The sequence below is a fragment of the Gossypium hirsutum genome, chromosome A11 (assembly GCF_007990345.1).
Source record: "Gossypium hirsutum isolate 1008001.06 chromosome A11, Gossypium_hirsutum_v2.1, whole genome shotgun sequence".
NCBI lineage: Eukaryota > Viridiplantae > Streptophyta > Magnoliopsida > Malvales > Malvaceae > Gossypium > Gossypium hirsutum.
The window spans coordinates 9,441,232-9,456,844 of NC_053434.1; the positions used below are offsets into that span (position 1 = coordinate 9,441,232).

Here is a 15,613-nt window from a genome sequence, read left to right on the forward strand (position 1 = left end):
ATGGCGGTTGTTTATTTGCGAATTGCGCGATGCACTGTCGGGCAACACAGAAACGAGTTGTTCTTAACGAACCACGTAGATTGTAGGCCCTCCTCTGGCGGCTGGCACGTGTAGCAATACAACTTGACTATACCATTGGGCCTAAAGTTTTATGGACAACCATGGGCCAATCATCTTCTTTTTGGAAAAAGTCCCGCCAATCATATTTTGTTAGTTTATGTTTTCTTATGGGTTGGTTAGGAATAGAATTTTTATGGGTCGAGCTATCCGTCGCATGAAGGTCCGTCAAAAATTTAAAAGAGTTTGGATAAAAATATTAGGCTTTAAAATTTAAATTTTGGTAAAAAAATTAGATTTGTTTAAAATCTATTTTTAAGTTTATAATATTTTATATTATGTTATTTTTATATATTATGTAGTTTAGAACACACTAAAAAATAAATTTATACAAAATATATAATACTACTCTAATATAAACATTAAAAATAATTTTAAGATGATTATATAAAAATTTTCAATAAATAAAAAATGTATAAAATTATTAGATAATAATATAATATAAAAAATTTTTAAAAATTTTAAAAATAAAATGAGGGCCTAAAATGAGTTTGAGTTAGTCTTTTGCAAATATGGGCAAATTTAAGCAAAATTTTAAGCACATATTGTAACGGCCCAAATTTCAGTGGTGTCGAAATAGTGATGTGAGTTCACTAAATCCGACATGTGAGTATAGTAATTTAGAAATTTATAAGTAAAGGTTAGGTGTGATTTTAGATTATTTTTTTTAATTAGTGAATCTTGTGTTTAAAAAGAAGATTGTTAGATAATTGGGTCAAGAACGAGGTATCGAGACCTCGAATTCATAAACTGAGCCATAAATATTTTTATAAGTATTTATGGAGTGTTAATAAGTTAATATTAAAGTTTCGTTAAGAAATTTTAACATTTCGGTTATTAATTGAAGAAAAAAGACTGAATTGAATAAAGTACAAAACTGTAAAATATGATTAAATAGCTTAAAAGATTATCAAGGAAGGAGTTAAAAGGCAAATAGACCCAAATTAGATGGATTGACAGCATGATTGTGCAGGAAAAAAAATCAAGTGTGAACAAGGGCAAAATTGGAAATAAGGTAAAATTTTAATTGTAAAATATGATATATTTGGAAAATCTAGAGTTTTCTTCATTTTTCTTCATCTTCTCCAGTAAAAACATCATTGAAGGGTTCTTTTAAGCTGGTCTCTCATATTTTTATTACATGTAAGCTCAATTCTTGATTATTTATTGTAATTTTTGTGTTTTGAGACTTTTACAACTAGGTTTTAATTCATTAGTTTTTTTATTTCATGGGTAATTTCGATAGTTGCCATGAATATGTGTTGAATGTTTATGATGATTTATCATGGAATTGGGGTTTTAATTTTATTATATGATGATTTTATGAAGAGATTTTTATAGAAATTGATTTTTAAGATCTAATTGTGAAAGTTGTTGGAATTAGGGTTTTTTGTTGAAATTTTGACTTTTAAAGTCTTGATAAAGTGTTATTTGAGAGGAATTAGCTCAATTGATGAATAAATTGAGCAGAGACTAAATTGTAAAAACTGAAAAGTTTAGGGTAATAGTTTAATTTCGAAAATTAAAGGGCATAAATTGTGAAATAAAATAGAATTGAAATAGATGCTATTGGAGAAATAATTTTATAATTATAGATCAAGAAAACGAAGTGAATCGTGAAAGGAGAAATTGCAAGAATAGTCCTTGAAATTCTACGACTTTTGCAAATTAGCCCAGGTAAGTTCATATGGCAAAGTTCATGTTTTATTATGAAAATCTTATGATTGCTAAGGTATCTTATTATAGATGAATACTATTAAATTGTGTTAATTACTAAATAATGTTTAACTAAAAGTACAAATTAGTTGGAACAATGGATTTGAGTGCTTTCATTTTATGACCATGATGATTTGATGGAAAATATGTGATATGTGTTTCTGTATAAGACCATAGCTGAGCTATGTCATCGGTGCAATGTGATATGTGTTTTCGTATAAGACCATAGCTGGGCTATGGCATCGGTGTGATGTGATAATGTGATTCTGTATAAGACCATATCTGGGATATGGCATCGGTATGATATGTGATCCGTGTAAGACCATAGCAGGGTTATGGCTTCGGTGTGTGATAAGTGACTATATGCAAGTCCATGGTTTACTATGGCAATGTGTTAATAAAGTACTCAATTCCATTAGTGTTCCCTAATTTGACTATGGAAGTAAATTAGAAATGGGCTTAAGGAAGTTAAAATTTGTGAATAGCAACATGGAAATTATTCATATGAGCTTATTAATGATTTTGTGATTTACAGGAAGATTTAGTTAAATTATAAGATATATGATTGTGCACAATGTTCAGTAAGATTTATTCTTCTATGCCTATAAGCTTACTAAGCTTTTATAAGCCTACTTGTGTATGTTATTTGTTTTGTACATTGACTTATATATATACGGAGGATCGGATCTACATCAAGGATCACACTATCCAGATTTACTCCGGTAGATTTTGTTAAACAACTTTTTGATTTATATGGCATGTATAAGGGTTGATTTGATAATGTAATTGTATGAATGATTAAGTATGCATAGTAAGTTGAATGTGATGTTTTGTGTTGGAAAATGAAATATACATGCTATGGCTTGAAATAATTGATTAGTTGGACTCTATTAGTGTATAATCGTGTTTAAGTGCAAGAAATGGATGAAAGGGTAAGAAAAGTGGCCTAAAACAGCTTATTTTCGTCCATATGGCTAGACACACGGGCGTGTGTCTAGGCCGTGTGTGACACACGGTAAACCCATGGTAGTGTGATATGACCATGTGTCCCCTGCATCCTTAAATGTGAAGTCAGGATAGTACACGGGTAAAAGACACGGCCGTGTATCTTGGTCGTTTGAAGGACACGGGTTTCCAGCATGGTCGTGTGTTATAAGCGTGTGAAAATGGCTTAAAAATGATGAAAAATCAGTTTACCACACGGCCTAGCCACATGGGCGTGTGCCCAGGCTGTGTGCCCCTTTGATACTTAAAAAATTGCAAGTCAGAATTCCACATGGGTTGGCCACACGGCCATGGGAGCCCCATGGGCTGGCCACATGGCCATGTCCTAGGCCACATGGGCGTGTGCCCTTATCTTTAAGATAAAATTTCCAAAGTTGTCGGTTTAGTCCCAAACCACTTCCAAAGCATGTATTGAGCCCCGTAGGCCCATATTAGGGACTTTACCATAAAATTTGAAAAGTTTTAATTTAGAATGCAATTTTTTGACTTGGTTTTATACGAATGCTAATGTATAAGTCCAGTAATGTCTCGTAACCCTTTTCCGATAACGAATACGGGTTTGGGGTGTTACACATATTTTAGGCCGAGTCGGGCTTAGGCAAACATAAATTATGTTAATATCATGCTTAGGCCTGGTCCCAACTCGACTCGATCCATGAACACCTCTAGTTAGGAATTTGAAAATAATTAGTTTTCATGATTTTTAAAAGGATAATTCTTGAAAATATATATGAATTTTGATTTTAGTGTAATTTGATAAATTAACTTTAAATTGGTACAATTACGTACATAAATTTTTTATGGTGATTCAAATATACCCGTGAAACTTTAATTTTGATTCAATTGAACACATTTAAATAAATAAACACATAATATTATTTTTATATTAAATAAATATAACTATTTGTATATATAATGTATAAACTTAAAATGATGTTATATCAATAAATGTATTAGTAATTTGTGAAAATTAAATTAAATTAAAATTTCATATATAAAAAATATACATAATTATTATTTTTATATAATATTACACATTAAAATAAAATTCACATATAATTTTAAAATTTAACCATTTTAAAATCAATATAAAAAAAACATTTTGAATTAAAAAAATAGTTGGAATCCCCATTCATATTACCAAGATTAATTGTGATACTTCCTCAATTAGGTGTGGTGGTGAATATTGTGGACAGCCTTGTGGCCAATAATCGAAGAATGTGGAATACGACATTCTCCTCCGAGTGACCAAGTTGTAAGTGTTGTATTCTAACAGTATTAAGAGCTTAAATAATATTGAAGTATCGTGTGGTGGTTTTTTACATTATCTTTAATCATATAATTAAGGGTTTAATCTCCACTCATAAAAATGGAATATATTTTATGGTTAATTGTTTATCTCTTTTGAAAAATAGTAGTAATAAGAAGTATAATAAGATTTTGAGATATTACTGGATATTATTTATATGATTATAATATTTTAATATAGTCTTTGTTAGTGGTAATATTGTGATTAGTTTTTTTTATCAAGAAATAGACGTGAAGGCTGGGGTAGTTCATTCAAAAGGGGTGGAGAGCCAGAACGTGGAGATAATGGTGATGAAGGAAAAGATTGGTCAAGTAGGAAGGAAAAAGGGATACTAAGGAAAGCCCAGATTGAAGGAGTAAGTAGATATCTTGAGTGGCAGAGAGTCTCCTTGCTAAGGGGTAGGAGAGCTGAGTTGACTTTTCATGTCACGTGACACTTTTTGATAAGTTAGTTTGTCATTGATTTATTGTTAAGTTGGTAATACAAAGTGAAATGATTAAATATAGATGACAAGTAATAGGTGCCTTGTTGGAGTAGTTAGATTATTAGAAATAGCTTATTTACATATTCTTGATAACTTGATAGAACAATTCTCATGACGAATAAAGAGAGCACTAATAAACAAGATTAAAGAACAAGAATAATAATTTAAGAGAATCATATGTTGAAAGTATCCCAAATGAAAATATCTCTGGTCCATAATTTTAATAGTAGGTAGCTTGCAACCAAAACTCTATTAATATATGCAAAACATGATATGAACCTCGTTAATTTTACACAATTTTTTAACCATAAGATGAAACTAAATTAATGGCTAAAATGAAAACAAACCTTTTTAATCTTTCCCAATTTTCTTTAATAATAAAACACTAAAAATTTCCCTTTTTTCAGCACATCTAACCTTCTTTGAAATCCAACTATTTTAAGTTTATAACATCATTCATAAAGATCTGATGAATTGCATAAGAATATTCTCCTCATTTTTCATTCATGCTCCCAACTAGTTTGGCAAGTGGATTGTTGCCTCTTGCTCATATCTCTTTACATGTTGGATAATACATATTGAGAATTTCACTGTCATCTAGTATTGGATAGTATATCCTGCAACTTTCCTATTATATATAGTATTGTAAATCTCCTCCCAAAATAATAGACCGATAAGAGAATTTTAAAACTTTGTGCTCTGTTTTGGCAAAGCTTCAGCTATATTAAAAAGAAGTAAAAATAAGAAATAAACATTATTTCATAGTATTTGGCAATATTTAACAATTCTTTACAGCACGTTTGGTTCGCTGTATTGGATTAGAGGTGTATTGGATTAGAGGTGTAATGGAATAGAGGTGTAATGGAAAAACTGTGTAATAGCAAATCAACTGTTTGGTTGAATGTAATGGAATAGAGGCGTAATAGTAATCCTGTGTTTGGTTGAGTGTAATAGAGGTGTAATAGCATAATGAAAAAACCAAAATGACTAGAATACCCTTAGCAGAAATTTGTTTTGGTAAATGATTATTGTTATTGTTATTTAAATTTTAATAAGATTATTATTATCAATAATAAATAATTTAATCATATTTAAACATAATTATTATTAAATATATTTTAATTAAAATATATAATTTAATAAAATTCTTAAAAATTAAAGACTTTTTGACACTTGCGAAGGGTTGCAAATCTGGTTTTTACTGCTGCTTGTTCTCTTAAGATGATTAATGCCATGTAGCCTGCATAATAATCAGCTTACTGTTGAATCGAAAAACCAAAGCTTTTACCAGTTTGATTCCCAATTTTTTTAGCCCAAGGAAAACTAGCTTATGTTTGCAAGAGAGATCTCAACGGCCGAAACACAGGTCAAGCAAAACACCAAACTCATATTTCATGCCATAGTATAATCAAAAGATATTGGGAAAACCAAATACAAAGCCTCAGACGCCATAAGAATTAATAAAGAACAAAACCAGATTTAGTTCATCACAACATGAAATGTCAAACACTTGCATGGAGTTTTTTTTTCTTTACACGAAAGTAGTATCATCACCCTGTTCGTATTCTATCCAACAGATCAACACTTTTGCGAGCTCTTTCCAACTGATGGTCAACGTTTTTCCGGGACTTCTCATGGCAATCCACACTCCTTCGAGACTTTTCCAATTGATCGAAAGAGATTCTTAGCTTTTCTAGCTTATCCAAATTATTAGACTGGTTTTTCAACTTCTCAGGCCTGTCAGTGCTCTTCCTTGGTTTCTCCCTTCGATCAGTACTCTTACTTTAAACCTCAAATGCATCAGTACTTTTCCGAGACTGCTCAAATTGGTCTGTGCTTCTCCTAGAATTGTACCTTTGAGAAGGAGATTTCTCAACAGTTGATATGAACTTCTTGAGATGTCTTATATACTCAGGGTACTGCTCTAAATCACAGTGGTTCCCTCCTTTAAGCCATAGAGGTTCATACTTCTCTTTGCATAGTTCCCAGAGTTGCTTTCCATGGGAGCAATCAACAACTTCATCCGAAGTTCCCTGCACATTGATATAAACAGACTGGTCTCAAAAGCCATAACTGGTGGCCTATGAAATCATTTTCACCTTCTATGAGGTAATTTGCAAACAATATTCTATGTGGTAGTCATTTACTAGTTCAATAAATGAAGACAAATACAAAGGAAACATTGACAGTCAAATCTTATAAACTATACTGACACAGGTATGAGAATATGTCTCTCTCTCTATATATGGAAAAGCAATATAGCACACGTACTCGTATTGGATTTACTCTGGAGTTTGAGTAAAATAGATCAAATATTTTTATGCACTATGAAAGTATAAGGAAGCCAACAAATTGAAAATTTTGATCATAATCCGGAATCATGCATTAAATTGAATATAAGGATGAGGATAACTAACCTTAAATACAACCTACAGAAGATTTACTTGACTAAGCAAAAGGAGCCAAGAAAACTAAATTTCAGCGCACTGTCTAATGGAATTATCCATATATGGCAGAGATGCAGAAAATTTTCAACAATGTCAACTTAAGGCAAGGTTTCCAAACCAAAATTCAGGCATAGTAATCTGGGTTAGCCATCAATGGGGTCCATACAGACCATTCTTTTCACTTCAAGATACTGCTCAACAATCCTCCCTAGATATGGATAATCTGTCCTAACAGTAGCCAATTTATTTATCCTCATAAAAGTAAATTAATAGAGATTGATATTTTTAATTCTTTCTAGGTAGCAAAACAAGGGTGTGGAATCTTCATCGTTTCCTATAGTTATTTGTTGACTATCTAAAGAATAAACTAATAACAAAATGATGGTAAATCATAAAGAAAACAATGGTTCAATCATGATCCTCTTACTTCTTAATTTACACCTCAGTAGAGAAGATGAAAGGGTGTTTAAGTTGCAAGAACTCTTAATTCTATGGACTCCAATTAATTTACTTTGTCCGGAATGCCAATCCTCCAAAACTTGCAATTATTTACCCATTGCCAAGACAGCTATCTTTTTGTTTGTACTTGAGACACTGCATGGGCCAAAGTTCAATGCAGATCTATATTTTGTCAGACTTGACTGAAAGAATTGGACCTTCAAGAGAAACACCGTAGCACTAAACATGACAAAATCAATGATCAGATATGACTTTATGTGAATCAAAACTGTAGAAAGGTCTACAAAATTCATTGATAGCCCCCCGCACTCCCCCCCCCCGCCACAATATTTTCATTCAGACTGCAGGCCAAAAGCTCTAATCATCAATTCATCATCCAATGAAAGTGGATCCAGGGAACTTTGGGTAAGAACAGATAAGTTATTACAACAAACATATCAAAGGAAAATGTAGGGGAAAAAATTAAAATTCAAGATATCATATGAAGAAAATGTTGAGTGTTGCTTTAGTATGTCATCTTTCAATAATGGGGGTATCCTTTCAAGTTTAAACCTAAAAAAGTTCAAAAGTAATTTTGGACTTTGAAGAAATAAAAGAAAAATGAGAATTCTTTAAGTTCCATTATAATTATGAAGAATTCAATGTAAAAAAGATAAGAACAATATAAGTAACATAATGGCTCAAACATAAAGAGATATGTTTGCATGTGGTAGGCTTATGAAATTTATAATATATGAAGTCTTATAGACTGTCAGGATTACAGATACTTACATGAATGATAAGAACCGGACAATTGACAAGTGGAATTTTATCAATATTCTGCAAACAAACAGCCCAAAAAAGAACACATTATTTTTGCAATATTCACATAAATAAATCCTTATTAGCAGAATAATCTGGAGAAGCAAACTTATACAGCTTTCTGTTACCTTATAAATGTCAAACCAATATGTACGCTTTACAGGATACATTACTCTTAAACCAGAAAGTATGGGACTGTGCAAAACAACAGCTCTTAACCGAGGCAGTCGAGCTGCTAGATCCAAAGTGGGGCCACTACCAACAGATTAACCATAGAGGATGATATCTTCCTGTTTTGTACCATAGCTCTCTTCAAGACATTTATATGCAGCTTCAATATCTGCATATGTGCTCTGCTCACTTGGCTGTAAAAAGATAAAAGTAAGAAAGAGCTTTATATAATCCTATCACCTTAGAGATAATAACCATATCTTTTACAGAGAGATAACTTTAATTTTCCTTTCCTTTCAAAACAATATGTTTATTTTATATACCTTTCCAGAAGATTGTCCGTATCCAGAATAGTCATAGCTGCAGAATATCACAGAAAATCTATTAGAAACCTATACACCATTAGTTTATTTAAGGAGTAGCTAAACTGAAGTTTCTTCAACGGATAAGAAACATGCACAAAAAGGTCATTCCAAGACATCAATCATAATTCCTAGAGGTATGAACAAACAAATCCATCATTTTTCCCTTTGGCATGGTGATAGCTTCTTGCACCAGACGGTAAAATATTCACTTAAGGCTAAATGAAAATGATGAAAACTTAATTGCTAGCCAATGAAGACCAATTTACCAGGTTAAACTAGCAATTCTTGGTTATCCAGATTCTTTACTTTTTTACAAAAGTAAATGTACTCAACACATATTCAGATATGGTATTGGCATACAGTCCTTGAAAAAAACATAGAAAAATTTAAGCATAATCGTTGTAACATAGTGGCAATGTAATGGTAATTAACTATAAAGTATCAAGATGAACAAGACTAACAGCAAGATCTAATCCGTCTGATTTCATCTAAGCTAACATAAAAGCAATGCAAACCCATAAACTGATTTCCATGTTTAATATCTAGCAACATCATCTCCCAGAAGAAGATCGTTCAGCTCCTTTCCAAATTAAATCACACTGTTAAAGGAACCAAATAGCCAATAAAGTTTGCATACCACCAAACATATCTAAATTTTCCATCTAATATCACCCACTCAAAGCTCCTTTCACATAGAAATCTCCATTTCTAGTCGATTCAATGAATTCAAGAACTAAATGGGAGTTTTGGTGTGCGGCGCAGATAGGGTTGGGAGGAAATGGGGAAGAGAAATTAGTCACCGAGACGAGAAGAAATGATGAGGACAGATAATCAACGGAAGCAGTGGGAAATGGGAGGAGAAATTTCGAGGACAGCAGAGGAGAGGGTCGGGTAGGGAGGGAGGGTAAAACAGAGAGATGGGGAGGGAAGCCGGACGCAATAGCTATTACAGCAAATTGGGAAGGGATTAGAAAACACGGCAATTTGGGGATTAGGGGCGTAATGTAATACGCGCGTAATACCTATTACAGCGAACCAAACGCCAGAATAGGGGCGTAATGTATTACAAGCGTAATCGGGGTGTAATGGATTGGGTAATACACTGAACCAAACGCTCTCTTAATGTTTATCTCTTGATTAAAAAAAATAAAAAAAAAATCAAATTTGGTAAACTTAAATTAGCACTTTTCTCATTGGAATATAAATCACAAACAAGAATATTTTTATTTGATGAAGATAACTTTTTAAAAAAATTGTATCCATGTTGGAATTGCTAATATCTAAATTTTATACCCATGATTTATTTTAAGAAAGTAAATTTGTAAAAACATGAAAATTAGAAAACAATTTTATTTGGTACATTGTTAATAGAGTTTTTAGACTTTACAAATAAGGTCAAAGGTTGACACGTGTCTTACTAAAAGTATTGTAAAATACTAAAAAACAAATATTTTAAAAAATACACATAACAATATTTTAAAATTATTTGTGAAATTATATAGTTACATATTCATTTTCAAAATATATATTATTTTATCTATATAATTACATATTTATTACTAATTTTGCCATTAACTCCAATTTGATTCTTGTGGCTTTTAGGTTTGGTGAACAAAAAGGAGGTACGGGTTTGGCAGGTCACATGAATACTTCTTAACTCGTACTCAAATATTTCCTCTAAAAAAGAAAAATCAATGATTTTCTTTATCCCATTAAACATTCTTTTTTAAGAAGACGTCTCTGTTTTCTAAGTACATAGCACGATAAGAGTAATCATTTAGTATAGTGTTAGTAGAATGTTCAATCATTCAGAATGTTTTCTTAAATACAGAACACGATATTGTTTATGTTTTCAGAATTAATATTTAAAAAAAAAAGAAGTTATTTAGTATATTCTTTTTTCAGAAATGATTTAATATACTATTAGTACAATGTTTTATTAAATGATAATTAGTCTCTTAGGATGTATAATAAAAATTAATCAAAAAATTATAGATAGTTATTTAACATGTTGACGTGACCTTTTAACAGCCTACAAAAACAAACCCTGTTTTGTTTTATTTTATTTTTTGGTTAGTATTTTACATGCGACTGAAATTTTTTCTATACTACAGAGTTAGAAAGCAGAAAAAAACTAGATTTTTTTTTTACTGCATTCTAGAAAGTATGCGACTTTTTCAACTCGACTTGTATAAAATGACTCCAATGAATAGTGTACTAAATATAAATATATATATGTTCTGAAGTAGCAAATATATTATCAATTTGACATTGTCCAAATATTATCAACCAAGTTAAACCTAAAGACACTCAAAACCAAACCCATTACATTATCATATCTAATTGTCAATATCTAATCATCCATAAAAAGAAAATATTGGGGTGTGAGATTCCATTTTAACACCTTTTGTTACCATAGCACTATAACCACCAGTGCAAGACAAATTTTAAGGGAATGAAATAAGAGACAATGACACCATTTCTAAAAGCGGGGAAAGATTATAGATATAGACTAGACTAGAAGAAGCACATACATCATCCCAAACATCAAATGCAAACAAGTTGAATTGGAGCGACAGATGAACAACCAGATGCATGCTGATCCATAACGTAGTAGGAAATCTATCAACTAACGTGACCCTTTCTTTAACTAGTAAAGCTGAATTTCATTTCATGCTAAAGCTTAATCAAACAACTTATTGAGATCAAAATGTTCTACTACACCACAGAAACAACACAATCAATACTGCAGAGAAGGCTTAGAAATTGCTTCTCGACTTTTATGCAGAAGTACACAAATCATGTTATTTGGACCGTTCCTTCATCTTTATTGACACAGAACATGAATGAGTTTAAAGCTACAGCGTTACCTAGGATAACATGGGAAGGAAGGACAGGCTTGTGTGAGTTTCTAAGCCCGTTTCCCAGACAAAAAGGTTAAGAAGATCATCCCTACTTTACCTTTCTCTCTATCCCCTTGCCTACAAAAATACCACACACCTCATAAACATTAAGTTGAGTTGGCACCATTTCAGTCTGATATTCTAATCTCAACTCCTAAAATGTCCTTCACCACCTCGTATGACACAAATGCAATAGCTATTGATGGTACAACCTGAAAAAAAAGAAAAAACAAAATATTAAACGACCATTTTAAGACAAGATATCATTGTATATTCAATTCTACAATACTCTTTATAAGGTATGTTCATTGCAATACATAAAACAACTTGTAGTCAAGTAGTGCAGGTGTACAACCGAGAAAGGATAGAGATGTAACTGATTATAAGATTCAAAAGCCACTCACAGGAAGACAGACGTATTAGTATCAGTTATGCAAAAAGTTCAATGAGGCAAACTTTTAAGCGAATAAGCAAAATAACAATTCCATGCATTCAGCTAACACAGATTTAATACTCTTACTTTAAAGTAGAAGTCAATCTTGCCTACATTCATGCCCAAATCTAAACTAAGGATCCTTATTTCTCTGATAGCTCAAGAAAACAAAAGATTAGAGATGAAAATATTCCCCATGCAACCTTATCTAAAAGCCATCTCTTTGTCCAGAGTCTAAACCTAAACTAAAATTTCATTTTAGAGAGTACCAACTAAATGGAAAAATTGCATTCCTGCATTTATTAACAATTCAATGTCAATGAATCAAAAGACACTGACCTTCACGGAATTAGGGACCAGACCCTTGTACAATGCTCCAAAGCCTTCATGCCTAACAGTTTTCCTGAAAGCATCAATCATGCCAGTATATTCAAGAGAGGCCTTGTTCCTCCCATCACCAGATACAACTGACGCTGCATCTTTCCATCCTACCATTTGCATTCTTCTGCGAATCACATCAAGAGGGTAAGCAACAGTTTGGCCTACAGTTCCAGCAGCAGCACCACAAGCAAGCCTGGTCGTCACACTCAACTCAGAGTCTTCAACCAATCCAAATGGTCTACTTTTGATTAACCAATCTTTTAGAGATTCATACACAGAAAAGTTCAGACCCACGTATGGTATCTGCAAATGTAAAATGAGTTCAAATCAACATACAGAATACAAAGCATAGTATTCTCTTTGTCAGGTTAGATTATAAATTCACCAACAATAAGCTAGCAACCACTTTTGAACATTGAAAATGGGATGCAAGCACTATGCAAAATTCATAGGAACACATTAGCACAGAGTAAAGATCAAGTAAGTAAAATTATAAATGGAAAAAACAACCGCAGAAAGGTCCATAATAAATTTCCCAGCAAATATAAAGGGGGAGAAGCTGATTTTTTTACGAGTTGTGGATCTTAAAATTATTGACCCTTAGAAAGAAATCATCCCTCTCCATTTCTTTCTCTTCTAAGCCCTTATCTTTGGCCAAGGCATGCACTATCACCACATCCACAACATTCAAAACTATTTCACAATGAAACTCCAAAGAAAAGAAACTAAATGACTCACAACTCCAATGACTGAAGGAAGCCAACCCTTATACAATGCTCGTGGACCTTCTTCCCGCAACACAGTGGATAGAGCATGGAACATTCCTCTATACTGATAAGGAGAACTCTCTGTCTGCAATATACACAACTAAATGATTAAATGCTCATGTAGCCAACCTATGAAGAACAATTCGTGACATCAAATAAGGAAAATGTTGCAGTTTAAAATGAAATCAATATTTGCTGTGGAGAATCATATAACAGAGATTATTATTAAAATGAAATAAATAGTAAAGCTATGTCAAAGATTATTATTAAAAAATAGCATATTCCAAAGCTCCATCTTGATAACAGAGAGATGAATTAAACCAGGAAGTAAATGATCATACATCTGCCAAGTAAACGATATTTAAGAGACAATACCTGTACAGTGATCCTGCCTCGTACCATGTCCATAGGGTAAGTTGCAGACATGGCAATTATTCCAGCACATGCTCCAGCTCCAAGGCGTAAAAGAGGAGTGAGTTGAGCATCTTCTGCAGAATTAATAGCAATAACAGAAAAGAATAATATGAGCTATTTTAAGGACATCTTAACATAAGTTTCATGACAGGCATGATAATATCTGAGCTAGAGCATTCCCATGTCTGCAGGCATCAATTGATGAACCTAAAAGATAACTGAATTCCATATGTTATCAGTGTAAAGCAAACAGCAAAATGACGATGGCAATATTGATCATACCATTGCCAGTTTGCTGTTGATACAGATATAGGATTCCCCTGTCACAAACAATAACAAGGAACAATCAGTCAGAGAAATAGACACGTTTTCTTTAGTTCACAACTTGAAAATGTGAGGTAGGAGCAGTGCAAAGGAAAGAAAACTTTGCACCCTCGAGGAACCTAAAGCATAGTATTAGCAGATATGCTTTTTTCCCAAAGGTCATGCATGCACTGATCATTAACATTGCTGGGAATAAGTAACATTGTTCTTAAAAACAATAACCTATTAACAGACTGATTCGAAATAGAATCAAATTAGTCGACCAACAACAACAACAAATAAAGTTAAATTGAACAGTTTTCAGGAGCCCTACTTTGAAGCTTGCTCGTAGCTGAAGAACTTGACCGCCGAGTTTGGAACAATGCGCGCACAATTAGTACCATTGCCTTTGAATAATCCGCGAAAACCTTCTGTTCTCCAAATGTACTTCAAGCCTTGAATTGTTCCATTGTATTTAATACTATGTGGATTTTGAACCTGCATTTTTTTTTCAAAAAAAAAAGAAGTTAATCAATTAAGAATTCAAAATTTTAGTTTCATTGATCCAAATAAAATGAAAATAAATTTTTTTTTAAAAAAACCTGAAGTAAGATTTTTAAACGTTCCAAAGGAGCAACAGCAGTTCGTGACCTGCATGTAAAAAGACAAATTAAACAAGCGATCCATTTCCATTCCCCATTTTCACTTTCCTCCAAAAGTTGTGAAATCAGTGTTTTGGGAGACATTTTCCACCGACACAAACCAAAAGTCCAAAGAGTCAAAGAAATAGAGAGAGCTCACACTCCACCGGCGACGCCGCCAGCAGCGAGAGACTTGCAGATGCTAAGAATAGCATAGCTAGGGGCCTTAACACCCTCTCTCGCGAGCTTTGCTTCCTCGGCCAGATTCACGATCGTGGACACAGCCGATTCGCTAGTCTTCACATCCTCTGAAGCCATGGAAAAACAAAAACAGGGAAAGAAAACTTTGAAAGTCCGTCTCTCGCCACAAAAGCCCAACGAAGTATGTCGGAAAGTCGAGAAGGATTATCCGGCGGTCAAGAAAATCAGATCTGTGAAGCGATTTACAGTAAAAAGAGGCTCCGCATTCCACAGTTGCCCTTGTGTCCTAGTGTTTGTGTTGGTTAGTTTGTGAGAGAGGTGTGGTGGTGACGGCTGGAGAAAGTGAGACCTCAACTATTAGAGAGCGTGTGGTAATGTTGCATTAACAGCGCGTGGGTTTGGTGAAGTTTTATTATGCGGAAGGAGAAAGGCATTTGGTGTGTCACGTGGAGGCATCTCATACATAGTGCTTTTTGTTCGGTGAGATTCGTGCAAGACTAATGGGGTGCGTTTGCGTTAATTAGAAACGGGTTAACTGTGTTAAAGCCACATTATTATGATGGGTCGCAACGCTTGGATTTACTGTATATAAAAATAGTGGCGATGATGAGGTTAAATATTATAATGTGAACTAAAAAAAATTAAATATAAGATAAATGTCCCTCTAAAATGAGCTGAGTGTTTTAAAATGTATGT

At 33.0% G+C, this 15,613-nt stretch overlaps 1 protein-coding gene, 1 long non-coding RNA gene and 1 pseudogene across 2 annotated transcripts; 1 reads left to right on the forward strand and 2 right to left on the reverse strand.

The window, feature by feature from the left end:
* Nucleotides 1-1,186: 1,186 nt before the first annotated feature.
* On the forward strand, nt 1,187-4,652 carry LOC121209731 (uncharacterized). The gene is made up of 3 exons (XR_005904816.1): nt 1,187-1,260; nt 4,010-4,093; nt 4,376-4,652. It is a non-coding gene; the product is annotated as an uncharacterized lncRNA (long non-coding RNA).
* Nucleotides 4,653-5,998: 1,346 nt separating this feature from the next.
* LOC107907891 (alpha/beta hydrolase domain-containing protein 17A-like) lies at nt 5,999-9,046 on the reverse strand (annotated as a pseudogene).
* Nucleotides 9,047-11,519: 2,473 nt separating this feature from the next.
* Nucleotides 11,520-15,296, reverse strand: LOC107909784 (mitochondrial adenine nucleotide transporter ADNT1). The gene is made up of 8 exons (XM_016837438.2): nt 14,877-15,296; nt 14,678-14,726; nt 14,410-14,573; nt 14,055-14,092; nt 13,734-13,846; nt 13,330-13,443; nt 12,550-12,894; nt 11,520-11,989 (listed from the first exon to the last, which is right to left on the reverse strand). The coding sequence occupies exons 1-8, from the start codon at nt 15,032-15,034 to the stop codon at nt 11,906-11,908; spliced, it is 1,065 nt and encodes a 354-aa protein (XP_016692927.2). The 5' UTR covers nt 15,035-15,296; the 3' UTR covers nt 11,520-11,905.
* Nucleotides 15,297-15,613: the final 317 nt, after the last annotated feature.

Coding starts and splice junctions, on each gene's coding strand:
- LOC107909784 (XM_016837438.2), bottom strand. CDS start 15,034: ATGGCTTCAGAGGATGTGAAGACTAGCGAATCGGCTGTGTCCACGATC. Junction 14,727..14,876: donor GGCGGCGTCGCCGGTGGAGT/GTGAGCTCTCTC, acceptor TTTTACATGCAG/GTCACGAACTGCTGTTGCTC. Junction 13,444..13,733: donor GAGGCAGGATCACTGTACAG/GTATTGTCTCTT, acceptor TGTATATTGCAG/ACAGAGAGTTCTCCTTATCA.